The 27,297-nt window shown below is 34.4% G+C and overlaps 2 protein-coding genes across 5 annotated transcripts in view; one reads left to right on the top strand and one right to left on the bottom strand.

Annotated features, from left to right (window-relative positions):
• LOC142354998 (uncharacterized) overlaps positions 1-3,138 on the bottom strand; it is an 8,908-nt gene extending 5,770 nt beyond the window's left edge. The window contains exons 1-2 of the mRNA XM_075407313.1: positions 2,963-3,138; positions 1,910-2,520 (exon numbers count right to left, since the gene is read on the bottom strand). Of these exons, the coding sequence (XP_075263428.1) occupies positions 1,910-1,953 (44 nt within the window). The 5' untranslated portion in view covers positions 1,954-2,520; positions 2,963-3,138. The remainder of the gene's footprint in view (positions 1-1,909; positions 2,521-2,962) is intronic.
• Positions 3,139-3,634: 496 nt separating this feature from the next.
• The window catches only part of LOC142354996 (uncharacterized), a 32,248-nt gene continuing 8,585 nt past the window's right edge, over positions 3,635-27,297 (top strand). For 2 of the 4 annotated variants that reach the window (XM_075407311.1, XM_075407309.1), the window contains exons 1-4: positions 3,635-4,950; positions 5,896-6,533; positions 12,096-12,376; positions 18,572-18,639. In XM_075407311.1, the coding sequence (XP_075263426.1) occupies positions 6,331-6,533; positions 12,096-12,376; positions 18,572-18,639 (552 nt within the window). In that variant the 5' untranslated portion in view covers positions 3,635-4,950; positions 5,896-6,330. Of the gene's footprint in view, positions 4,951-5,892; positions 6,534-12,095; positions 12,377-18,571; positions 18,640-23,397; positions 23,710-27,297 lie in introns of those variants that run through there. The other 2 variants (XM_075407312.1, XM_075407310.1) reach the window with 2 other exon arrangements.

Raw genomic sequence — 27,297 nt, 5'->3', positions numbered from 1 at the left:
AGTTTACACTTTTCATGATAAAAAATGAGATGATCAGAAAAAGATCATGGTAAAAAAGCGGACGTAAAAATGCTATGATCCATGGCCACAATATGCTTCTATGAACCGGATAGGTATATTGTTGGATTTTTAAACCGTTTGATCTTGTTTGATAGTACGAGATCTTGCAACTTTAAGTCGAGTCGTAGGAACTTGTAGTCACAGGTTAGCTATGTTGCTAGATAAACCTTATTGTTTAATACCTTATATGTTGTCAAGATTACTTTTCTTGAATGTCTGCGCTCGGAAATTTTCATTATTTTTAGATTAAAAAACATTTGACAAATTAATTTTTCTTAATTTTGCTTCAAAAATAGACCATAAAAAAGTTTTCATGCAGCCTCAAATATAGAGCATATATAATTTTTTGCTCAGCAAGAACACACTTTTTTTAAATCTCACACATGTAAACTCGAATAACCCCAAGGTTAAAGATACATGTTGTAATATTATAAATAAAACATACTAAATCTTTCTTTTGAATAACTAAATACAAAATATAAAAAAATTATGGTTCAGTTTCTAGTTTTCGTGAAATAATTTATATAATAAACTTTTAAGGCCTTCAATTTTTTTGTTTCGTTTGAACTCATTCGTGTTTTTTTTGCATCTCTTCCTTTAATTCTTTTTTATATTTTTTTCTTTGATTTTTCCTTTCTCAGAGCTCTTGGAAGTTTATTCCCTTGCCGAACAAAGTTTCTTATAACTGAGTTTTGACTCCATTCTGATTTACATATTGTTGTGACAGAAAAACCATATGTACGATTATTCAATTTAATTTCAACGTCTGCGATTATTCTGATTTTTTTGGTCTTGTATGTTTGTTAGTTGGACAATATCGATAAGTCCATTGAATGAAGTTTTTGCTATTTGAAGATCTGCGGGAAATATTTCATTTTCAAGAAATAGTTTATGCGCACTGTCATATTTTGTTCAAAAAAAGCAAACTTTTATGCCTCATCTAATTTGTTTGTTGTCTCTGTCAATTGAGTAGGATGGCAAATTTTGGAAAAATATTGCACTAAGTTCTAAATGCAACAAAACAAAAGATCTGAAGAGATTTATTCGAGCCTTTAAAATTATTTGATTGCGTACCAAATAAATTGATCTGATAGCTAAAGCCATTTTACTGATCACATTATTAAGTTGTTTTTGAATGTCAACTCCTTGTCAAGAATAACACCTAAGTATCTGCATTCATCTATTGTTTTCAATGAATGACTTTTAAATTCAAGGCAATTGACTGTTGGTGACTTTTCTTTTTTGAAAACCATTATTTCTGTTTTCCCTTCACTTAGAGTTAACTTGTTTTGTTTCACATATTGTTCAGTTTCCATCAATTTTGTTTTAGCCTTTGGTTCTAAACACTATTCATTTTTATACATAAAATTGCTGTGTCATCTGCAATTTGTAAAACATTCGAACTTTTCCCTATTTTCTCACCGAAGTTATTTACATAAAGTATGAACACTAGTGGTTCTATTACAGTACCTTGTGGAGCACTGTGATTTATAATTGTTCAGTCGGATTCTACTATTCCGTTTCTAACACACTGTTTCCTGTTAATTAGAAACGAAATCATTAAGAATGTTGCGTTTTCTCCAAAACCATATTTTTCAATTTTTTGAATAAAAATGTCCAAGGATATTGAGTAAAAAGTTTTCGCTAAATCCAAAAAGATTGTATATTCAGTTAAAAGCAAAGGGTTTGCAAAGGTTTAAAATCTAGTTGTTTGCAAAGGGTTAAAATTTGTTTATCTAGTTGAGGACTATAGGACAAAAAACACGTACGCTTTGCTAATGAGACAAAAATACAAATCCAAAAGTAAAAAATTTATTTATTTCCAAAATGCGATTGATTTTTAACTTACGGAATATTTGCGATGAGGATTGCGATGAAAAAGAATAATAACATTGTAGATTGACACCACAAGAGTAATCAAACGGTGGAGGTGGTGGACACGGTGGAAAAGGCGGATTATTCAGTGGATTATGCCTCTTCTCTCTTTCTACGAATCCTGACAGACTAGCGCCAATATGCTGGTTATAAAAATCACTGTTGAAAAAAGAGTAATTGAAGTAGTATTGATAATTGTAGTTGTTAGCCCCGTACAAGTACTGTCTGCGTAAGGGCATATTAAGCTCACGACAATCGCTCCTCTCGGCTTTCGTGCTGTTTGTTCACACACGCGTTTCGTACTGAATCCAATTCGGAATTTAACAGTCGGCGCTCATTTTTTCAAGGCATTTTTTCTGTGAAATACATTCCGTTAACTTTGGATGGAATACTCCAACCCAGCGACCCACATTTTTGATTAAAGTAATATAAAAGTGTCTTTTTCATTCGTCATTCAATTTTTGGTTAACATCTTACAGCAATGGGGCGTTGCTATAACTTCTAGGTAATAACTATAATAACCAACTGCGTCAATAACTCTAAATTGAAAGAGAAAAGCTAGGATAGGAGTGAAAAATAAGTTGGCTAATTAAACAGGTAGATTGTTGTTCCATAACATTTGTGACGAATACAATTGGCTAATGTATAGTGCGGTAATTTTTGTGCATTTATTGAAGACTTCTTAAAGAAAAAATTTTGTCGTATCAAATTAAAAATAAAAGATATTGTACATATAGAATGCATGAGTACGTTGGTGTGTGAGTGAACTGTGTGTGTAGTTGAAAGTGAAATTGTTTGTTTGTTTGTTTACAGAAGTAGCTGAGAGAGAAGGTGATTTTTTTTTTGGGGGGGGGGGGGGGGGGGGCTGGGGTAGTATCATTTACGACGCAGCAGCAAAATATTTCATAAAGTTCATTAAAAATAGTGTTGATTACGTGCCTAGTGTGCACCTTATTGTTTTTTATCAGGCAAATACGGAATTTAATCGAGTAATTCTGATCATAAAACGCTGCCTAATGATATCTACCTGCTTGAGGCACATTTTCTAGTAATAACAACACAATACCATCATAACAATAATAACAACAACAACAACAACAACAACAACAACAATAACAACTGCTACTATACGAGAAAAACTTTACTCGCCAAAATTCTGTGAACGTTGTTGAAAAGCAAGATTAATTTTTTCAAGCAAATTGTGTATTTTTGTTTCGTTTATTTTTCACCAATCAAAAGAAAAATTTAGTCAAGTTACTTGAGTAAGATTAAAATCGATAGTTTTAGAGGAGAGAAAAGCCATTAGGAAAATGGAGTATTTTGGGACCATGAGCGAGAAATAATTTTTACTCTTGGTCTAAATTAAATTACCATAGGTAGTAAATAGTAAATAGTTGTAGTACTTTAGTAATAATAGTAGTTGTGGTGGTGGTAGTAGCATTTCTGTTGGTGTTTTCGATTGGCTAATAAATTGCGGAATAGGAGAAAAATTATTGGGAGGAATAATAATTGCGTGAGTTTTTGGGAAGGCGAAGAAAGCTTCCATAATGTGACATTTGTGCTTGTTTTCGAGAGAGAAAATTCAGCAGCGATAGAAGGAAAAACATTAATTCTACAAAATCTCCACTTTTATCATTTGCGAACGGAACAGAATTTAGTCCATTATAATATATATAGCAGGCGTTTGTTTCTAGTGGTAGTGCGTTCTTATAGTTTTTAACAATCGGGTAGCCGTGGAAAAATTGCCAAAATCGTACGTGTGCGTAAGTTTGAAGTAAAAACGGCTTGCTTGCTTTTAATATCTATATCCTATTGTATACGTTTTATCGGATTGTGGAGTTTTTATTTGCTGGGAGTTTTTGTTGGGATTGAAGACAATTTTTGTTATTTCTAAATTTTGATTCGTCACAATTTTGTTTTGTTTTCTAGGCTACGTTGCTTTCTCTAGATCCAACCGTATCTATCTATCTAGCTATCTATCTTTATATATCTCTCTCTTTCTCTCTCTCCCCCCGTTCTCTCTACTTTCCATATCTATATCTCTCTATCTCTCTCCTCGTTCACTGCAATATCCAAGCCGGTGTTGTTTTGTATACTTCATATCTCTCTCCCTTTTCCCTCTTCTGAAGCCCAATCTCAAACACAACAACAGCTACCAACCAAGTAATAAGAAAAGAAGTAGAAATAACCCATAACCAGTACTACCTAATACTACCACCAATAATATTTACTACTAACTACTACTACTATAACTCCTAGTTAGTGCAAGTGACTGTTTTGTTGGTTTGTGGGCCCAGAAATAATAACCTCACATATTGCAACTCAACTGCTTTATCGCTCAAATTTTATATACCCTTTACCCTCTTTCAACTCCCTAGTCCCCAAAATCCATCACTTCAACATCACTCACACGCGAGTACAAATCATCTAGCTATTCCATAACACCACCCCCCCCCATCTCGCCTCCCCCAACTCGTCCTCTCCCCTCTCCCCCTGTTCGTAACAACTTCTTAATAGTTCCTATTTACACCCCCCCCCCCATACTTAAGGTAATGGGCGTTTTGCTCTCCAAAACTTATAACTCTTCCTTTTTGAAAGCATAAAGCATTAAATTGACCGTTATGAATGACTATTTGAGAAAAAAAGCAAAATACTGATACAAATTATTACTAATCGAATACTTTATATGAAATATGAATTTGATCACTGTTGCTGATGATTTTTATTTGACTTACTTTATTTTGTCGCGTTCTTAATAAATAAAAAAGCCACGAAAAAAAAAAAACAAATTAAAGAAGGAAGCTCAAATTGATAAGCTATCTACTACTATAGTGTCTACAGTTCGAAAATAGCCCGCGAACCCCTTTAACAGATAACATTGAGTGGTCAATTTTGCGAAAACAATTTGGTCCAAATTTACCAAAAAGTTGCTATCGGTTATTGGGGAAGTTTATTATTATGACAGTATATTCTGCAATTACTCCAGACAACTTTTGCACCTTGATATCGAAAAAGGTTAGTAAATATTTATAACTCTACCAAGCTTTAAGTAATAGGTTCTATTTCGGTTGTGCCCACGTGTGTGCTTGTGTGTTTGTGGTTGGTGGTTATTTAAAGTTTAGGTTGATTTGGTAAAAATTGGCTACTGTTTTATTCTCACTCAAAAAGAGGCGCTCAGATTGCAGATTGCTGAGGAGTTAATTTGATTCTTGTTGGGGGCAAAAGTTGAGCAGGAGAAAAAAGGTAACTGCTTCAAAGAACGGCGGCGGCGTCGTTTTTATAATTTTTATAGTCCAATTGCAAAATAGTCAATTTTGGGTTTAGATCTCAAATATTCGTTTTCTTTGGATCTATGCCTTTTCTGCAGTGGCCCGATTGGGCAAAAGAGGGGAGAGTGGAGTATAAGAAATGGGGAGGGTGGTGTAGGGGAGGGGAGAGGCGGTGGGGGGGGGGGGTGGTTGAGGTTGCTTTGATGGGGCGAGCCAGTTTCGTTTGATTTGTGATACTAGATAAACAACAGAGGTAGCCAAATTCATTGGATAAGGGAAAATTATGCAGAGTAACTTATCAAACGGGATTCCCAAAAGACCCAATAAATGATTTTTCCTTCTCTTTTGTCAACTTGGGCTATTGTTATACCCTTATTTACTACCCCTGCAGTCCAACACAACTTTCTATACTAGCCCAATACCAATACTACCCCCACCACAGTCTCAACTACCCCGTAAAACACCACTTTGGCCATTTTGACTGTAACTACTTCTGATAATAATGCCACCACTATAACTAACTATCACTATTTTTACCACCAGTGGTAGTAATAAGTAGCTTTAAACCCGCGCTGTCTGTCACATCACGCACTGTTGTTTGTGCCCGGGGCTCTTAATACAATATAATCACATTGTTTTCTGACCCTACCATTTTTTCTTGTGATTTACTTTTTTGTGTTAAACCCAGCAGAGAGCGACTTGCAGTCGATTTGTGGAGAGCGGATGTTGATTCGGCCAAGTGGGAAAAGTTGAAGGAAAGAGCCGACAGCAGAAAAGCAAACAAAGAACGCAGACTGTGAAGAAGTGGAAAAATACCCGCAACCACGAAATTTGAAGTGAACAATTTGCCCGATAAACACACAGACATATAACCCTATCTCAGCATAACTCAAACAGGAGGGCTCACACCCGGCACATAAGCACACTCCCTCTCTCACACACATATATACACATACACATAAACAAGCACACTATCGCCAACAAGTGTGTCGCTTGGTGTATATAATTAGCCATCTGTCCATCGCCAATACTTACACATTTCCTTTACTTTTATGCCCCCAATCAATCTTTAACCCTTTTTCGCTTCCTTCACTGCTTCATTCATTCACACTTTCAACTCCTTACAATGAAAGCTGCACGTTTGCTTCCTCCTCTATTCCAAAACAACCCAAGCAATACCCGGCACCCTGGCTCCCCCACCAGTTGCAAAACCCTGCAGCGTTCACGTGCCCCCCTCAACTGTGACGTGATGTCCTTTTGGGTGATACAGACTTCTCTAATCTTACTTCTGCTGCAACTTCCATCAACCGACGCCTTCTTCACGAAGTGGTGCGTATATTCAAAGAGACCTTATTTGTTTGTTGCTATACTGATTTATCTGTTTGTTCTATAACGACTGCGTCACAAAAACAACAACCGCAACCCCCTCCCGTCCCTAACGCGAAAGACAATTCCAGTTTTTGAAATTTTAGTTCCACATTATAATTATGATGCTGTCTAATTAACAAAATTTTGATTTGATATAAAACCCTGTAGATTTTGTACATAGATAGATATTTTTTATTTTCGTAATACGACTGTTTCAACTTTGTAGGACTAAAAGAGCAGTATTCCCAAACTAAAAAAATTTTTTTCTTTATACAAAAACATTCACAAGGTAGAGATACTCATTTACGAATTGTACGTTAAAGACTAGAGGGATATCACAATTAGGATCTAGGTCCAAACTTAAGTGTATGAGGAAAACTCAAAGCAACCGATTTAATTACATGCGTATTTGGGGTTCAATTTAGTCTGGAGGTATAAAAAACTTGTAAAAAGTAATCAGTTTTTGATATCTTAAATTATCTAAGAAAATATGTCAAAAATATGGACCTGGTTGCACTAAGTTTGTCGCATAATGACAAAAATCAACAAAAAAAGGTAGAATAAATTTAAAAATTACAGGTAAGCTCACAACTTCATCTAACAATTTTTAATGAGCGGCGAATTCTGGAAAAATTTATTCTGAAAAAAATTTTGAAAGGGTAAGTCACAAAACTAACGTTGACAATGCCTTTAAAAACTTTACTGTTAATTTTTAGAAATTGCTTCATAGCAACTCTTCGCCTCATTAAAATTTGTTTTTATCTCAGATTGAGACTGTGAAAACCAGATTTTGCAGAAATCTGTCTCTATCCTTCTGTTTTTTTTGCTCTTTTAATTAATTGAATCGATGACCAAAATCTCATATTAAAGAATAATTTCAACAATACAACACATGCAAGCGCTAATAAATTAAAGATATGAAACAGATAAGTTTGTTTTCAATTATTGCTGCGTGTTCGCCGAAGCAAGGTTTATGATCAACTTGATCAAATAAAAATTTGAAAAACTTGAAACTAAAGTTTTTTTAATCATCGGCTTTTGTCCATTTAGCTTTGGACGTTGAAGAAAGCTTCTTTTTTTAGTTTGATTGTCAATATACTCGTTAGCCATATTGATTAGTAATTAGATTTTTTGTTGAAAATCATTGTTGAAAAATACATTTTCCATTAGTTTTTATGGCTTTATTTTTGCATCAGCTGCATTGAAAATTCCTTAAGTTCCCGAAAATTTTGTGTTTAGATCACTAATTTTTAATTTCAAAATTAGAAGAGCAATTATAGAGCTTTGAAGTACCCCATTTCGAAAAATCGTTCTCCTAATAAAGTGCTTTGAGGTACTTTTGGTATTATGTTTCGCAAACGTACACAATTGCTTTTTAAATTTAGCTACGTTTCGCAAACGTAGACAATAACGTTATAGTATTAGCTAGCTCACACTTTCTTACTTATTTTTAAAACGAGGATGATTTAGTGGAGCATCGAGTCCTTGAATGACTTTGTCCGCCTCTGAATTAAGCAAAGTTATAAAGTAATTGTCTAAATCTGCAAAACATAATACCAAAAGCACTTCAGAGCACCTTATTAGGAGAAAGGTTTTTTGAAATGGGCTACTTCAATGTTCTTTAAGCGCACTCCTACTTTTGAAATAATATAGTAGTGATCTAAATACAAATTTTTCGGGGATGTTCAATGGAGGGAATGTTCAGGAATGATCAGGGCAGAAGATGCAAAAATAAAGCCATAAAAACTAGTGGAAAGACAATTTTATTTGATTTTCAACAAAAATCTATTTACTAAGTCAATATGGTTAATGAGTATATTGACAATCAAACAAAAGAATAAGATTTCTTCGACGCCCAAAATTAAATGGTCGAAGGCTGTTGATTAAAAAAAACTAATTTTCGAGTGCATTTTTTCAGAATTTTATTTGATCAAGTTGATGATAAACAATACTTCCGTGAGCATATAGAAATGATTGAAAACAAACTGATTAAATTTCCATCTTTACATTTTGTTTTGTTTTAATGTTGAAATTCTTCTTAAGTATGAAATTTTGGTCAACGATTCAATTAATTAAAAGAGCAAAAAGATACAGAAAGATAAAGACAGAAAAAATTTTCAAGACTTTGCCAATCAACAAAAATTATTAGATGAAATTGTGAGCCTTCTTTTTTGATAGTTTTTGAGCTTACAGCTTATGAGAATGCACTGTATAATAACTATTCAAGAGCTAATTGCTTTGAAAATTGGACTGCTTCATTCCGAATTTAATTCCCTCTTGTAAATCAGTTTTTAACGTCTTTTTTTGTTAGTACATTCTCAGTTTTGGATATTTTTTGCTTTATCTGTATCTTCTGTAGCTAGAGCTCACTATACCGAAGAAAAATCAGCGTCAGCGTCCTGTCTATTTTTGTTGTATCATCTCAGTTTATTAATGACTTTTTTTTTAATTTTGAGAAATTGCTTATTTGTAGTTTATATAAATGTAGTCATTTTTACACGTTAATTGATTTTCCCAATTTTTTTTGCAAGTTTTTCATTTTTGGCGAAACGTACCTGGGAAAACGCGGACACGATTGTACCAGTGAGAAGAGTTTAAATTACTAATTAATTTCACTTGTGGACGTTTTTTATATAAAGTCTATTAGAGGTAATTTTTCTTTACTATTCTATTTCATGTTATTTTGAATTAATGCAATACAAATACTTCAAAAATGAGAAGAGATAGGCTTTAGAAAAATTAAATATTATATGCGGATAACTCAACTGAGATATTTTTTGAGATAATTTTTCGTCTTTTGAGATAAACTTTCAGGGTATTGCCAAAACTTCATAGGTGGGTTCACAAGTTTTTTGAAAAGTTTTCATTCTAATTTTTCGAGGCACTTTTGTGGCCCAATCTATCTTTGTCTATTTGCTGTTTAACGCAAGCCACTTAATTGAGATTCGATTAGTTGAAAGTATTCTACAGCCGCAATTATGACTTCAATTTTTTCCGACAGCCTCCTAGATAGCAGCAAATTGTTTTACAAAAACAATAAAGAGAATTTATCTAATCGTCTTCTGGTGTTTAATTGATTGAAGAGCCCTCATTGGATCTCAATCTTTTTGTGAATTCAACTGCTTTGAATAATATTTTTGCAGTTAGTTCTCAAATAGCAATTGTTGTCGTTACATACTGTCTTTTCGAACTTTCGGGAGACCTTTTATATTCTGCAGTTAACTGTGATGTTTTTATGTGGGAGTTAGTGCACTGGCGGCAAGAACAAAGATTTCAAAAGATGTAGCTTGTATCTGTACTAAATAAACAAAAATAAAGAGCGACTTTATGTGCTATAGTTGAAGTAATGCATGCATGGCTTTGTAATAGTCAATCAAGTAAAATAAAAAAAAAACGAAATATCGGCTGAAACTGAGTGCCAATTTGAACCACATAAACATGAACTAAACTGTTTTGGCTAAATTTTGATAGAATTTAAGATGATTCGATTTAACTGACAGAAATAAAAAATCCATTCAACCAATTCCAGGCCTTAGAACTCAGATATAGTGAACGTATATCTCCACAAGTCAAAAAAGTCTTGTCACTGGAAAGAATAAACATTTCGCACACAGCTCCTCTACGTCACACGAATGTAACAGGTGAAAACTAGGCGACAATCCGTGAGACAATTCATGGAATACCAAATCGAAGCGTTGATAAAATCAGAAAAAGCAAATGATAAGATTGAAGAAAAAGAAAAACAAATAAAGTTTTTGGAACGAAGACGAACAAGCATCAAACAATCATTTACGAATAAGCTTACCAGACTGTACAATTTGATAAACAAAATTCAAACAATTTGGAAAACCCGATGGAGCTTATTAATAAAACAGAAAAAGAGTAAACATACGAAAAGGTCTCACAGAAAAAGATACGGTAAACAAGGATTCCAGCGTCCTTGGTCACCTCCCCGCGTCATCGTTCCAAAAGTGTTTTTTTTTATTTCATACTAGGTCATATACGATTTCTCTAGTTTCATACTACCCGGACCTGAGTCTCATAATATTTCAGTACTGAATCATAGTATTTTTATTATGACTTTTAATATGCCCATAGTTCTGATCATGACACTTTATAGACATTTCATGGTAAAATTCATAGTAAAATTCTGAGCTTAGTCTGGACATAATGAACTTTTTCTGAGCTCGGTCTTAACATAATGACTCGATTTTCTGATAATACTCTGAACAGACTGATTTTTAGCCTAATTCTCTGTTTAACATGAAAAATATAGTTTTCTTTTCTTTGTGAAAAATATAACTTAGGCAATGTTAAAAGCTAAATTACAATAACTATTTGGTATATAATTGCATTCAAAAAATTTGTTTAGTTCAGTTCAGTATTTGAGGTCAGTTGATTTCAGTTCAGTTGTTCAGTATCTGAGGTCTGCATTCAGTTCGCCCGGTTTTTCCCCATTTTTCATGATTTAGAATCAATTGAAGAGAGCAGTGCAGTCGTGATTGACTAAAAACTTCTGCAACTAAACAGTAAATCACACCTCACGTGACTCGATCACTTGACCAAATTAACAGCGCTTTGGATCTGTTCTCTTTTCTTACTTCAATAAAAGGTGAAATTTGATGACTGGTAAAACTTTTTGGCAGCTAAAATTAAAACATTCTTACAAAAATCCATCACAATCTGAAATAAAATCCATAAAGATCTGTACTTTCAGTCCAAATTTGTCAGTTGTCAGGTTCCTGGCGTGTTTTTTTCTGGTTTCGGCGTGTATTTACTGGTTTGGCGGGTTTTTTGCTAATCTTAATACGTTTCTTGCAACGTTTGAAGATTGTAAGTCATCTTCATGCTCAAAAAGTGCATCGCCCAAAGTTTCAATTTTTTTTCGAAATTTTCAAATTTTTTCATGAATTTACTATGAACATCATGAGAATCAAAATCAAGGATGTACAGGCTATTTTCACAAAAAAAGAATCTATGCGAATAGACTGCACATAATGAGGTTGCAACATACTCTTAGGATACACTGATACAGTACTGGGCGGACGATATACAATTGGAATACAATGTTTCAGTACTGAAATGCTCTGAGACTCAAGTCCGGGTAGTTGAAATCAAGTACGGAGAGTATGAAATCATTCATGATACTTGTATGAAATCGAAGAAATGTCTACCACTAAGTCCTTATGTAAACACCAACCAGAGGTAACCTGGCTGAATTTGTGCACTCACAGCAGATGATGGTCAAGCAGAATAAAATCACGCAACTGAAAAAGAACAAATACCAGCAAAATGTGAGCCAAAAAGAAATCGTTAAAAACTGGTTTTGATCATGTTAGGAGATCCAAAAAATATATCAGCGGTTTCTAGATAAAACCGTTTTGACGTTGGGCCCCGATAAATAGGAGTGGAATACGAATTGCACCCTAATCCCCGCTAATTAGGGGTGAATTAGGGGTGAAACCTCGATTCGGGTTTGTTGGCGAAGAAATTTTTATAGATAGACTAGAAAAACTATTACAGGTTCTCATCAGCTCCTCGCAAACTGATCCGCCGTGACATCCCTTCCCTTCAAGACGTGATGGATGATGCAGTTCTCAAGAGGTCAGAACTGGAGGAACGTCAACGTCGCGAAGCCCTGGACACCAGTGGAGCATCGGGAGAGGGAGGAGGAGGGGCTGGTGAGTCACACTTGACGAGGGAGGAACTGGAGGAGAGTAAGAGGAAGAGCAAATTGATGACTCAACTGCTGGACAGCATCTTCAACAATTATGACATGTACATCAGACCGGGATTCCAACAGTGTTAGTTAATTTCGAAGCTATTCAATCAGGCTACAATTTGTACGCGCATTAGAAGTACTCAAGACCTAACTGAGGAACTAAATTGTCCTGAGAGACATTATACTGGTAAGTACTCATCTAGAATCTGCCTTTTTAATCTGCGATTTGGAATGCGAGTTGCAATAGAAATTCAACCAATTAAGTTTTTCTTATTATTTGTTTTTTTTTACGAAGTTGTGAACAGCTACAAATTCGAGTAAGTTTTTATGTGTAAAATGTACGGTGTGCGACATGAGTTTTTAAGCCGGGACCATATAATGAAAAGAGGGGTTGAAAGATTTGAGTTTGAAGTCTTCTGATTTCGATGTACCAGAAATGTGAAATGAGATATCCATGTGATCCATGGGTAAACAATAGATGAGTTTCGTATAAGAAGGTTCGAGATCTTCAAAATTCTTTTATTTGTGACTATTTATGGTGCGTAAACCTATTACAATAATAATAAAAAATAATAATATTTCGCTTTTCAAATTTTATAAGCAAAACCTGAATTATGATTTTGAAACAAAAGGATTGCGTATTGAGTTTTAGGCATCCTATTAATTCTTTAATGCTGATATTTTTGTTCCGACCCTACCTTAGCGGGGGTGGAAGGAACAATATACACAACTGGGTTTAGTTGTTCAGTCTTCTTCTTCTTCTAGGCTTTCACCCCTCCTGGAGCATGCCCTCTTACTTGAGCGCATATTTCCTCGTTTCGAGCAAAATTTGAGGCTGACTTCTGTTCCCCATAGAGATTACATGTTTTCCATCTCGCTCTATTTTTTTTGGCTGGGGTCCTGATCGACGTCGGGTTGCATTTTTTGAAGTAATTTTTCCTATTCGATTCTTTTTTGGAATTTTCATTGCAGTTCTCAAAATTAAATGAATGTTTGGTTGGTTCATGCATTCGTTTCTTGAGGATTTTAGGACCTGCCATTGATTTGCATTTTTTTGTCATAAACTTCACAAATTAGTAATGGTGGAGGTGGCTCGGTTTTTCTGTTTTTGACCTCTTTTATTGTGTAATTTTTAGCTGGTTCTCTCTTCCAGAAGAATAGGTGGTTCATTCTTTGGGCTATTAGGTTTTTCCAAACCCTTTTGTTCCCTGCATGTTTGGGGGCTTCACCCCAGTTTATTCCCGCATCTTTCAGCAATTTTGTCCAGTAAAAAGGGTCTTCCGTTTGTCACCAAGGAGTTTTGGGATTTGTTCCAGACTGGTACGCCAACCCAATACTGCCGCTTTTCTTGTTCTTTGGTTGTCCATTCTTAGCACATGGCCTATCTTTTCGAGCGTTCGTTTCTCAATTTTTCATCTTAGTGTCTTTACTCCAAGTATTTTTCTAAAATCTTGCATATTTACTTCCTCGTTCTCCATTTGAAACAGTGGGGGCCTTCTTTGTTGCTCCAGATATGTCGGTATCTGTTATCTAACCCAGATTGTAGGTTTTTTTATCTCTCATGAGTACCATGGGCGTGTTGCACAATCAAACAAAATGCCAGTTCTACGCAAGTTTCAATAATTTGTCCTCGTTTTCTTTTTGGTAGCTCACTCTTCTTTAGTTAACCTTTACTTTTTGCACATAACATTCCAGCTCCATATAACCGACTTTTTACGTCCTGTTTATGTCACAACCAACATCCGAGCATCCTAATCTCAACGAATTCAGATGTCCAAAAGAGGGCCCTTTCCTCTTTTGCCTCATTGCTTCTTTCTTTAAAACTTTCCATGACATCCTTCTCTATTGGGACTCCTTCCTCGAGCTCCCAGCTTTCGCCCACTCTAGTGGTGTTATCCGCAAACAGGGATAGGGTGATTTTGATTTCGGTATTATCTGTCGTACCTTAATCGCTGAGCGATGATAGTGGTATCATTAGAAAGCTTTTATAGTGTAGAAATATTGTAGAAATAATGTAGAAAACATAATGAAAAATTTTTCTAATGGTATCATTAGAAAGCTCGTTTGGTCTAGAAAATAACATTCAAAATTTGAAATTTTTTCCAAAGAGCTAGCGAAGTTTAAAATTTTGTGAACTCTCGGATGATTCCCGTTGCTCTTGTTCACATTTTCGTTAAACTTCTTGTTTATTTTTTGTCTAATCAGCTTAATTTCTTTTTAAACTGCTGACGCTAGATTTGACTTTTTAAGCTAAACTTTTTCAAAACTCATTTTCTCCATCAAAAATGCACAGAATATTCTTATTAAGCCCAACTTGATTATTTTTCCCGGAAGCACAGTTGGTATGTAAACTGTTGTAAATATTTGAATAAATTTAGAAGAGCGTTGCTTTCACTTCCACTTCCCATGAGTGCGTTCCAAAAATTAAAATTTGTCAAAATTTTTCATTTGGTTTTTATTTCAATTTTTCGCCAATTTATTTATTCGCTTACATTGGGATTTTTTAATTCCTAATAGTACAAGTTCAGTACAATCAACGCTAATGTTTGTCTAAACGAGGATTTTGACACTAGCAATTTATGCGGATTGAATGGGGGCGTGTTTTATTTAAAGTAATTCAGGACCAAGTGATTTTATATCAAGAATCAATAAGCCAGAGACCATATATATATTTAAACGAAGCTATAAACAAATCATATGTTTTCAGAGAATAGATCAAGGTTTGTTTTTTGTCTTCATTAAAGTTAAAACTTTATTAACTTCTGGTGTTTCTTTGAACACTTTGAACAAATTGCACTTGTTGTTTTTTATGCATTCTTATGATTTAGTCTCAACAATCAAAGGTCTTATTGGTTTCCTTAAGTCCTTGAGTGGTATAAGTCAATCTATATAACGCTTTTGTTGGAAATCTAATTGCTCTCATGTCTGTGTGAGTTTAATTTGCTTTAAGATAAGATCAGTTAATTTCTGAGCGTTGCCTGCTCGCCTAATTTGTTCCCCAATTTTGTCAATTCGTAACTTTATCCCAGCAAACACAAGTGGCATCAATTTTCCGGTGAAAGAAAGTATAGCGCTTATATCTTTTAGGTAAAGTTTGCATGGATTTGATACTACGAGGTTTAATTAAAAATTTTGTGATATTTGCATCTTTGCAAATTTTTGAGGTTAGTTTTGCTTTCTTTTCACATTACCACGTCAATGAAAAATGCAATCAACAAGCTGTCAATGGAGGAAGACGCAATAGAATATTTATAATGTTTTCAGTGAATAGTTTTTGATATTAACGACACCGACACCGTATTCTGTCAAAAAATAAATTAAAAAAAAATGTTTTGACAGTATTTGTCGTTCATAATGTCGTATGACATTTTCGAAAATATAACAGGTCCAAATTACTTCCTGTGGAGGTTGAAAACTTATTCGTTAATTTCAGTCGAAAGCTAATGTTTTTAATGATTTTGATTTTATTTGTATTTTTAATCATTTTTGTTGAATTTAGTTTAGTCTCATTAGGTACAGGTCCCATATCTTTTAAGAGGATGTACAATTTAATTGTTTTTGGTTTAGTTTTTAGCTGATGCTATTTTTACTTTGTTAAAAAATGTTATTACGATACACTTATCTCGTAGTCTGATTAATGACAGTTTTTACCTGCTCTCTAAAGCGGTATGACCTATCCCATTGAGTGGTTTGCGTTTACAAATATCTCTTCTCTGCTCGTACCTCATTTTTTTCGTATTAATTTTTGGACCTTTTCTATCTCTTCCTCATTTGGTACGCTGATAAGTCAAAAAGTTGATGAGCGGGTTCGGAACAATCTGTGCAATTGGATATTTCCGAGCTTTTTTGCTTCATTTAGGCTCAATAGCCTTTGGATACTTAATTTTGTATTTACAGGAAAAAATTGGTTTCAACTGCAGATTTAAAGGGACTTCAGTCAAATAAAAATTAATTAGGTACCTTGACTTTTACAAACTAGTTCTCTTTTGTCGCACAGATTTTGCACAAAACCTGGTACTTAATTACTGGACCTTTTTAAATATAGTTTGCCCTAACAAAATGATCTTATGAGAATCTATGTTGGGCTCGGTCCTATAAAAAATATTCATAACGTGAAGAGCATATGAAATAACAATTTTGTGAAAATTGAACAACTGCAAATTAAACTAAGTTTTTCTGTTAATTTTTATGGATAACTTGAGTTAAACAATTATTTCAATTTGAACAACTTTGTGGGAGTGACTTGTTTCATCTTGTCAGCTAACATATGGTCAAAGTTTAACATATTTACAATACTGGAACGGATTGAACATTTATAACAAATTGGCACACTAAAAGAAAACGAACGGTATTTCCATCTCCAATTTTGTTAACGTTTCCAGAAAAACAAGGTCAATGATTGTAGACATGTATAGAGGCGTAGTAACCAGTGATTGGTAAACTCAGCTTGACAATTTTACATTTATTCTGAAAATATCACTTTGGCATGGAATGAAGAAACAGACTTGAATCTGAATCACGCTTTTTAGTTTCAAAGCTAGGATTAACCAAAACCAAGATTTTTTTAACGGCAATAAGTGTAAGAACTTGCACTATTATTGCATTGCTGTCAAGAAAGAAGATTCTGGCAAATATCCCAAAAAGATTAACGATGACGTGGCAAGACATGTCAACCTGTTCAAGATTTTAAGTAGTGCAGCTAGTAAAAGATGACAAAAAAATTTAGCAACTTGGAAAGTCTACTGCAATATGGGAAATATATTACTGATAGCTAATTTCTTCAAATTTGACAAAAATTGCCAGGGAGGAAAAAACAAAACAAAATGCTATCAAGGTTTTCTCATGTACTGTTAAAAAAGTTTTTTTATATACCTTGAAAAAATCTGATTGAGATGTTAGCATGATTCAGCAGGCATCTTGGTGTATCAAGCTCTTGGCTAGATATCTCAAGTTTTGCGAGAGATCTCGAGTTGAAAACGAAAGTTTTTTCTCCAGATCTTCCATTATAATTTTTGTCTTGCAAGATAAACTTTGTCCTCCCAGATCTTGCAAGAATAATTTTCGTTTCACAGATCTTGCAGGATAAACATCGCCTTCCCAGATCTTGTATAAAGAATTTTGTTTTTCCGGATCAAGCAAGATAAACGTTGTCTTAACAGATCTTGTTAGATAAACGTTGCCATCCCATATCTTGCAAGATCAATTTTTTCTCCTCAAATTTTGCAAGATTATCTTTCTTCCCCAGTCGAGACCAGATGGTTATCTTGCAAGATTCTGCCAGAATCTTGCAAAAACTGTCTATCTTGCAAGATCTGCCAGAAAAATGGTTATCTTGCAAGATTCTTGCAAGTTCGTTCCGGTCGAGCTGTCCTCTTATTGGCTCCAATTCAAGCAACACATTTCATTTTGACCAGAAATTTACTTAAGAATCAGTTGCGTGTTTTTTAAGAAAAATAATAAATTTCAATAGATTTTGAATCTGGAAATATGAATTGTCAATGCCCAAATTGTCGAATTGCCTCTTTGCATCTTAAACAGCCTCCTTTCATTTAATTCTGCTCCTTGCGCTTAAGTTTTCTTGTCAATGCCCAAAAGATATGATTATTCACGGCTTGCATTTTTTGAGCTTCGAAGGACTTTAGAAGAGCTTTCACGCAAATCTCTTGCTGTCAGAGTTACCCGCATTAATCAATTCATCTTGTAGGATCTTGTGCAAAAAAGTGGATATATTAGAGGATTCTGACAGAGAAATGATTATCTTGTAAGATTCTGGCAGAAAAATTGCTATCTTGCAAGTTTCTGGCAGAAAAATTGCTATCTTGCAAGATTTTGGCAGAAAAATGGTTATCTTGCAAGATTTTGGCAGAAAAATGGTTATCTTGCAAGATTCTGGCAGAAAAATGGTTATCTTGCAAGATTCTGGCAGAAAAATGGTTATCTTGCAAGATTCTGGCAGAAATCTTGCAAGATTATGCATAATCTTGCAAGATTCTGGCAGAATCTGCCAGAATCTTGCAAGATAACCATTCGAAATCGACTGGGGTTATCTCCCAGATCTTGTAAGATTCAAATCATCATCTTCGATCTTGCAAGAAAAAAAGTTGTTTCGCAAGATCTCGCAAGATTACCTTTTTCTGCAAGAACCCGCCATGATCTTGTAAGATTAACATTCGTTTTTGACTAAGGATGTCAAAATCTTTTATGATTTATCAAGGTTTCTCGATTCCTGGGTGTGGCTTAGAAAGCTAATTGGTACTTGGTTTTTTTTTTGTTTCAGCGGAACCCCTCTTAGTGGAATCGAACATGGTCCTGACTAGCATGGGTCCCTTCTCAGATTTCGAGGCCGTGAGTCTTCCGTTTCTCTTCCCCCTTTTGTTATTTATATTCACTGCTTTTATTTGCTTGTAACAATTACATTTTTAGGTTATACCGATTACAAGAACTGTTTCCTTTTTCCCCACGTAATACGACCATCACAATTAATATTTTTAAACACTTGATCGATAAAGCCTAATTGATAAGTTGAAAACCTTAAGGCGTTACCATTGTATATATAAATATGGTAGACAGCCACATCTCTTGTTAGGCTATACACACATTCATCAGTGTAAATTCAGGCACTAGTTTGTTCACACATAAAGATGAAAACAAAAATTTTGTTCACGGGGGAAAGGGAAACAGTTTCCGGTTGCAATTAATAACTTTGTGATATCCATTCGCATACATGAAATTGTATTGATGCATACGTGATGCATACTATCAAATGCGCTTCTATAGCTCCAGTAGTATTACTGTAAACAAATCACAAAACACAAAACAAAACAACCTGATCAAAATTATTTTTTTGTAAATAATTTTTATTTATTTTCTTTATGATAAATACATATAATTTTGATTTGTGCGTAATCGCTGCGGAACACCATTAGGCCTCAACGGCTTGTTCTCAGCTGCCCATTTTTTTATTATTTCCAAAATTTAGGATTGTTCTTTGGCAAAATCTTATTCTTAGAAATAATTCTGGAATAGGTTCAGCTTTCCGAAGAGGTCAAATGATTTCGAACAGCACGGGACGGTACGTTCTAGTTCCAGTTATGTTGTATGACATATTTCTAACGCACAACCGATTGTTATTACCCCCATTACCCCCCTTTCTCTTGCGTCGAATTACCGATCCCATTTTCCCCAAAAACGATGTAGGAGTTTTGAGGGGAATTGCCTAAAAAATTCTCCCGCTTACCCCCCTAATCTTACATCTTTTTTCTGGTAATAACTCGACACGGGAAGTAATCTAACTTGATCGGGTTGTTTTGGTTTGTTTGTGAAACTGGAATCATATTAAAGAAGCACAGCTAGTTAAATAACACTGAGTAGACATCTGGTACAATAATGCCCTTTTATGGTATTCAACTACACAAATAATACTACGATACATACCTTTTAGTTGTTGCAAGGTTTTCGCCCACGACTGAATATTTTTTTATAGATTGGGGATGCGACACCTGTCCAATTAAAACAATACCATATTATTATAGGCCTTCTTTTTCTTCGTTCACTCAGAATTTGGCCCAGACTTAACTCTTGCAAAATTCTAGCATGATTCTTGCAGGATTCTTGGATGTTTTGATTAATCTTGCAAATTAAGATTCACGCTACCAATTGATATTATCCGTAGAAAACCCAAGCATCTACCAATGATAAAATCATATCCGGCTTGTTATACTTATTACCCTCGTTCAACCGATAAAGAAGGTCACTTTCAAAATAATCGTAGCTTGTTTAACAGTAATTGCAAAAACAATTTGTGAAAATTTAGGGAAAAAATAACTACTCATGACAATATTCTCACTTTTACCTTTGAAAATGGCAGCATAATTTGACTCTACCAGACTCGCCAGCTTGAACCATTTTTTTCTCAAAAGATTTTATTACAATTCTGTGGCACTAACAGAAAAAAATTAAAACTGATTAACTGCAAACTGATTAATTATGAACATTAAATTTGATCTGAAGGACCCCCTTAGCTTTAAACTGCGATTAAATATGTATCGATTTGCTTCATGTATTAGAAAGTCTAGAAACTCATAGCGATATTGGTTTAAATGTTTAGAAACGTTAAAAGCTTATTTTTCATATCCCGTTTGAGACCTCAACTTTTCCTATTCATCTCTCCGCCTTGCAAAAAATTTAAAAGAGATGTCAGAATTCATACAAAATTTAATGGTTCTTGAAATCTATATTTTTTTACTCCAGAAGTCATTTATTAAAAGCAGACAATCCGAGCTGATTAAAAATTGATAACATCGAGGGATAAACTTGTTCAAAGATTTTCAGCCATGTCGTTCCAAAAAAATGTTCCATAAAATGACTTCGAAGCAAGTGTATCGCAATCAAAATGATCAGTGACAATTCAACCGATAAAAAATGGTTTTAGCTGTATCAATATTCCGTGCCAAACTCCAAGTGCGTTTCAGTACTGGGCCAGTATAAATGCAATTCCTCGTCATTACTGAACCATAGACTGATTCATGTCACTTTTTTGACTTGTCAGAATTGCGTTCAGTCTAATTTTACAAAGGACAGACTTGAGTCAAGTGCAAAAATAAAGTTCCAAACGGGACCGAATCCACAATCTCCTACTCCTTAGACGTTTTTCTTCCTTTCTTCGCCACCGTTACTGTTGAAAATTGTCTTTTGCACCGTTAATATACGCTTGAAAGCAAAAAATCTCAAGCGAGAAAGCGAGCAAAATATTTTACATCGGAGACTTGCATTTACAATTGCCCAGTACTGATTTACAGTACTCGGATTACAGTACTCGGAGTACTGATTACAGTACTCGGAGTTTGGTACGGGACACCTCTTGGTATCTCTTTTTCATCACACAAGTCAACATGCAAACAAGCAACCAATTTTTACATTAAAAGAAAGAAATCGCTCTAGGGCATTTTTGCTAAGCATATGTTCTGAGAAACTTCTTTCTCATAACATCTGTCTTTGAATTTCGATCTTTTACTAGTTGCTTTAAATTAGCGATAGCTTTCAAATTTAAAAAAATTACCTTCAAGCAAATCTGTTTAATTAGAGTACCTAAAACTTGAACTGAGGAAAATTAACAATACAAACTAAACAACGAGTACACAAACTAGCACTAGTCACTATTATTACGCGCTGATAACATGCTAAATAAGGAGCAATTAAAGCGAACATAGTTGGTAAGAAACTGCCCTAAAGCGTCATTTTTTGTAGAATTTTGCGAGTAGTTGAAGACACATGTATTCCTTGAGGAATTTTCTGAGCAAAAGAAGGCAACAGTGTTTCAATTTTGCGACTTTTTGGATAATTTTTTCTTCAATGCATTTTCTTGATTTCACTTGTCATTTTATCCTACTGAACCAATTCCAGTGAACCACAAAGTTGAGCATGTAATATTTGATGATCGTAAAAATAGCGGAGACCGTACATGCTGTGTCAAATCATTCATTTACACTCGATCATGATCAAAAATGTAACTCTCTGTAATGCCTAGTATTTTTGTTCAGGAAGTTTGTCATTTTATATTAAAAAATGCCAAATTAAAATCTGACTGAACTAATATATTAACTAAAAATTAGTTTATCTTTCAATGCCAACAGAAACCAGCACGTTTTTCTAGTTCGGGCTCAAAAAAGTTGTTTTCGTAAAGTTGAGGACTCAACAAGGTATATGTACAGCTATGTAGTTATTACTATAAAGTTGCAATGCAAGAGAACTCTCCAAAAACTCCAGTCGCGCAAATCAACAAAAAGAAGTGCTGATCGCAAGTTTTTTTGAACATATTTTGACCTTGAAATGACCTTGAACATATTTTGACAACATATTTTGAACTTGAAATGTTCGATAGCGTCGCAAATTTATGGGAATGACTATAACGATTAATTGTTTATATTTATGTATATAGATATAGATTAATGTGGAAACCATAAATTTCGCTAAAGCAGCTGTAACAGTTGATTGTTTTCAGCTTCATGTAACGCTGCTCATCGTAACAACTTTCTACTAATTGAAGGAATTTTATGAAGTTTTTCAAAAAGAGCGCTACCGAATTTGTAGTTGATTAATATAGCCTTAACTTCTTGAATGATGGTAACTTTTTTAGTCAATGAGGGAGTGTAATTTAAGTCCATGAGCGTAGATAAGCTAGGTCCAAGACAAACCAAATCCACCGTGATATGGAAGTAAAGTCCACGATGGCATGTGAGTAAAAAATACGATGGTATGCAGTTTAAGTCATCGATGGTATACGTAAGTAAAGTCCACACTGGTATAAGTTAAATCCACGAAGGTTGGAACTATATAAAGATAGAAAATTGGCTCAATTAAAAGACCAGATACCCGGGATGAACAATCTTAGTAATCATATAAACATAACATAATGTTCCATATAAGACATACAAAATTTCCTAGTATGATCTCGCAATGGTTAGTAACAGTCATATATGATCAATTTATGGTTATTAAGAATGGTGTATGATCTTTTTGTGGCTGAAGGCTCATATATGATCTTTGTATGATTAATATGAAACATATATGATCAACGTATGATTACTAAGCTTCTTTTGGCGTTCAAAGCGGGTAAGCAAATATACAAATTTGGTAGCGATTCTTGCCTGTAATTCTAACATACTCCATCTGTTATAAGATAATCTGCGAAAAAATCTGAATTTGATCATACACTTCACAATGCTATAAGACTTTTCGCAAGACGATTCTGTGTGCATTCAAAAAATTTGAAAAATGAATTTTTTTCCGAAAGAAAAATAGAATAGTTGTTATATGTTAACTGTTTCCTTTGATCCCTGTATCCCAGAATTTTTCCTTTCATTTCTATAATCGAATTCAAAATTGATTGATTTGGAAATTTATTTATTTGTTCAATATCAAAAAAAATATTTAACGCCAATTTTTCATCAAAAAACATCAGAGATAATCCGATGGATGGATATTGTTGGTCGCGAGAGAAGGCAACAGATAGCATTTTGTGTAGCTATAGATTAAGTCACAAACTGCTGGTTATAAATGATGGGCATTGTAATAACTGTGAATTGGGCTCTGACCATTTTGTAGACGAGCACCTTTTTGGTGTTCGGCGGAGACACGGCCACGGTAAGACACAAACACCCACACACACTACTTTAAAACAAACAAACACAAACAGTTTCAGATAAAAATAAACAACATTATCACGGAAGAAAACGTACCTTTTAGCGTACTGTTCAGTAAACAGAGTCAGTCAGCAAGTCTAGTCTGTTCATATATGTGTCCTGAGAGAGAGTTTATTACTTTGTTTATGTTTTGATCTTGTGCAACTTTATGCTATGTGAACGAATGAACAATTCTTCATAGTTTAAGTTTAAGCTCTTCCATGATTGGGTTTATCAAACCGCTCATATCGATTTGTCTGAATTTAGATCAGTTATATAGTTTTGTATTAACAAAATATAGCTGCAGAGATTAAAAGTGAGATCGTTCCGCTTGATTTACAAAAAAACATAGCAGGACAAGTCCTGACGTACAATTCAAAGAAATTTCATTAACTAAACAAAAAAACTAGACCTGGAATGGACTATGAGTGAATTAAGAAAATCATTTCTAAAAAAAACAGATAAAAAAACAAAAAACAAATAGAAAATCAACGTCAAAATGCCGATTACGAAAAAAACCACTAGCGAGAAATAAAATTGATTCTAACTAAAAATTAGACCTAAAATGAACTATGAATGGATTGGGAAAACCATTTAGAAAAAAAATCCAATCCGAAAATTGAAAAAACAGTGAAAATCAATGTAATATTGCCGAATGTGAACAAAAAACCACTATCGAGAAAAAAACACTATAAATTTGAGAGATGCAAGGGAACTATTTCACCATTAAACGTCTTTAAACCACCCCGCGTTAAAATTTCTGTGATTTCATACAAGGATCAAACATGATTTCATACTGTCCATACCTCAATTCTTAGTACGATCGGAGTATGAAACTAAAAAAATCATTTATGATCCCTGCATGACTACCAAGAATCTTATATCTTCGTTTCCTTCAAATTCTGGTTTCATTTTTATCGATGAGGTATCACTATTTGATTTTGCGGCATCATTTTGTGATCGGCAAAAACACCCTGTAACGCAATACCTATTGTAAAGTTGGGTACCAGATAAAAGAATAAGTCATTTCTATATGTTCGTTATCATATTCTCTGAGGCCATCTTATACTTATATTTAATCAGTTATTAGAAACACACACAAATATGCTTCTAAATTTAAATCAGGTAATAGCTACGTATAAAATCGAACGTTATTGTTTTACTGCATCCAATTAGCCAAATGTGTACCGCACTTACGATATATTAAGTTCAAATGCTCTGACTACACTCTACCGGATTTTTTGGCATCAGTTAATGTTTTATGCACCATATATGACCTCCTTGTATGATTTGTAAGACCTTTTTTGCTAATTTTTACCGAATATGAAAATCATACACATTTTTGGCGTTCAATTTTGTGTGTGCTTCCTGTATGATTTCAAAGATTTCATGTATGATATTTGTATGAATACTAAGAACTCATACAAATCATTTTTGACCTCGTATGAAAACTAAAGTATTTATACTTTAAAAGTAATTTATTGACAATTAAATCTATGTTTAAAATGTTTGATCAAAGTGAAAACAACATCTGCTGCTTCCTTTCTACTTTGAAATATTTCATTTTTCATGTCTGGTTATGAGATATAGCAATGACAGATGAGTGGTGTTTATTAACAGCACGTCTGAAAACGGACTTCAAACGTGCCACTAAGCTATTAAAAATAAACATTTCACTTTTTTCTGAAACTAAAACTTAATCAGTTTTTTTGTTCAAACCAAAATTGGGAAATCGAGAATTTCCGAAATGAAACCCGCCAATTTTAGCCAGCATTGTTAAAATTATAAATATATTTTAAAAGGGATGATCTTAGGTGAAGATTTCTTTTGCGCGCTAATATTATTCGCGTGACATGTTTGTCATAGATTAAAAACCAGAAATTTTGAAAGAAAACTAAATTTCTCACCAACTTTTCCGACTTTTTTCAGGCGTCAATAACTCCTTCCAAAATAGCGATCACGATTTCAGGCTAGTAAAGAAATCATCTGTCGAAATATCCGCCATTTGAAAACAAATGCAACTATTTTGTTCAATTCGAAATGCAAAATCAAGTCAGGAACAGATTTGCAAAAATTGCACATATAAGTATATTTTTTTGAATAAATCGATATGAGCTGTTGATAAATGCAATGCAGTGTTTGTATTTTTGTTGCTATTTTAGTAGCATTTGTACCGTTTTCGTATTTACTGAGCTTTGATGTGGTAGATGTTTAGATAGCATGCAGATATTAGACCAAATATAGAAAAGACACTATTTCAAATCAACTCTCAATTAGATATTCGGATCTTTCCCATTATAGCCCCCCCCTCCCCCCACATGCACACAGTAGGCATATAAGTTATAGTTACCCCCCCCCCACTCTTTCCGCTGCCCATATTTACCGTACGTATGTCATAATGGGAAGCTATAACTTCGTGACGGTCCATAATGGGAAAGCCCAAATATTCTTCATCAGGAGGCATTTGATATCTTTACATCTAGATTAACACTTGAACAACAGCCCACCCACCCCCCTCCCCTCCGGATCGTGTGCTCAGTTACCATAATTTCTCATCAGGTGTATTCCTTCTAAATGTTACGCTAATTTGAAAAGCGGCAAACTAGTCACACAGAATTCAGTTACTCCAAAAACTGATGATATTAAGCTATACATCATATGCCGCAATAATACAAAGCAAATAAACCCACTCCCCCCCCCCCGCCTATCCGCCCCCATTCCACCCTCTGCGTACTATTATCCCTCCCACTGAGTGGCAAATTAAGCCATCAGCGTTCAACCCCTTCACCCATTAACAGCGGCTCATTCAATTTGCGAAGATTGCTTAAGTTAAAATCGCAGCGGGACTAATCAGCCTTCAGTCACAGCTGTACCAAACACACACTGTTTTTGAAGCATACAACATCATGCATGTTATCTTCATCCTTCGAGCTCCCTTTTTAAACATTGATTCCATCAAGAATAACCAAATATTTTTTCATTCGAGCAACGCAAAAAATAGTGGAGCTACAAAAAAATTTTTAAAAATTATAAAGTTACTCCGAAAAAAAAGACCTTTCCGCTTAAAGACTTGCCCCCAGTTTATTGAGTCTAAAATATTGAACCCCCCCCCCCCTCACTTTGTATAATTGAATCATATTGTGTTGTTGTATTGTCATCGGGTTCTATATATAGCAGACCAGATCCAAAAATCGGTTCACAATTGAACCAAAATGAGAACTAAATCAAAAGCAATTGGAATCTATTCTGTTTCGGCCCCCCAGCTTAGTGAGCATAAATCTTTTATGACCCCCAGGCGCACGTGTTATTTTCTTACATAGTAACGGGCTATATAACATATAATTTGTAACTGGGGGTCATAAAAAAACACTAATTTGTAACTGGGGGTCATAAAAAACACTGGGGGGGGGGGGGGGGGGGGGGCGAAACAGAATAGATCCAGCAATTGATATAACTCTAAAACTGATCTGCGACAAAATGAGTATTAGCTGTGGAGAAAACTGCCTGGCATAAAATACCGCAAGATTTAAAAAGCATCAATCACTCGATGCCAAGTTTGGTACAAAATGATTCTCGAAAGGGTTCAAGGATAATTCAGAATAAACCAAAAAAAGAAAAAAATCATTTTTATGATCGGAGTCAATATATGCAAATAGTCTCATGAAATTTTAAGGGATATAATGATATTATAGCAAGTAATACCAGAATACGTAATTAATGTTTACCTGAAGATTCGGAAGTGATAGGAAACAGAGGGCGGGGGGGGGGGGGGCGTACACTCTTGAAAGTCCTAGCCTAACAGTTCGACTCGAAGAGCTATAGT

The sequence above is a fragment of the Convolutriloba macropyga genome, unplaced genomic scaffold (assembly GCF_964194025.1).
Source record: "Convolutriloba macropyga unplaced genomic scaffold, txConMacr16.3 SCAFFOLD_1261, whole genome shotgun sequence".
NCBI lineage: Eukaryota > Metazoa > Xenacoelomorpha > Acoela > Convolutidae > Convolutriloba > Convolutriloba macropyga.
This window is presented reverse-complemented; position numbering and strand designations above follow the sequence as displayed.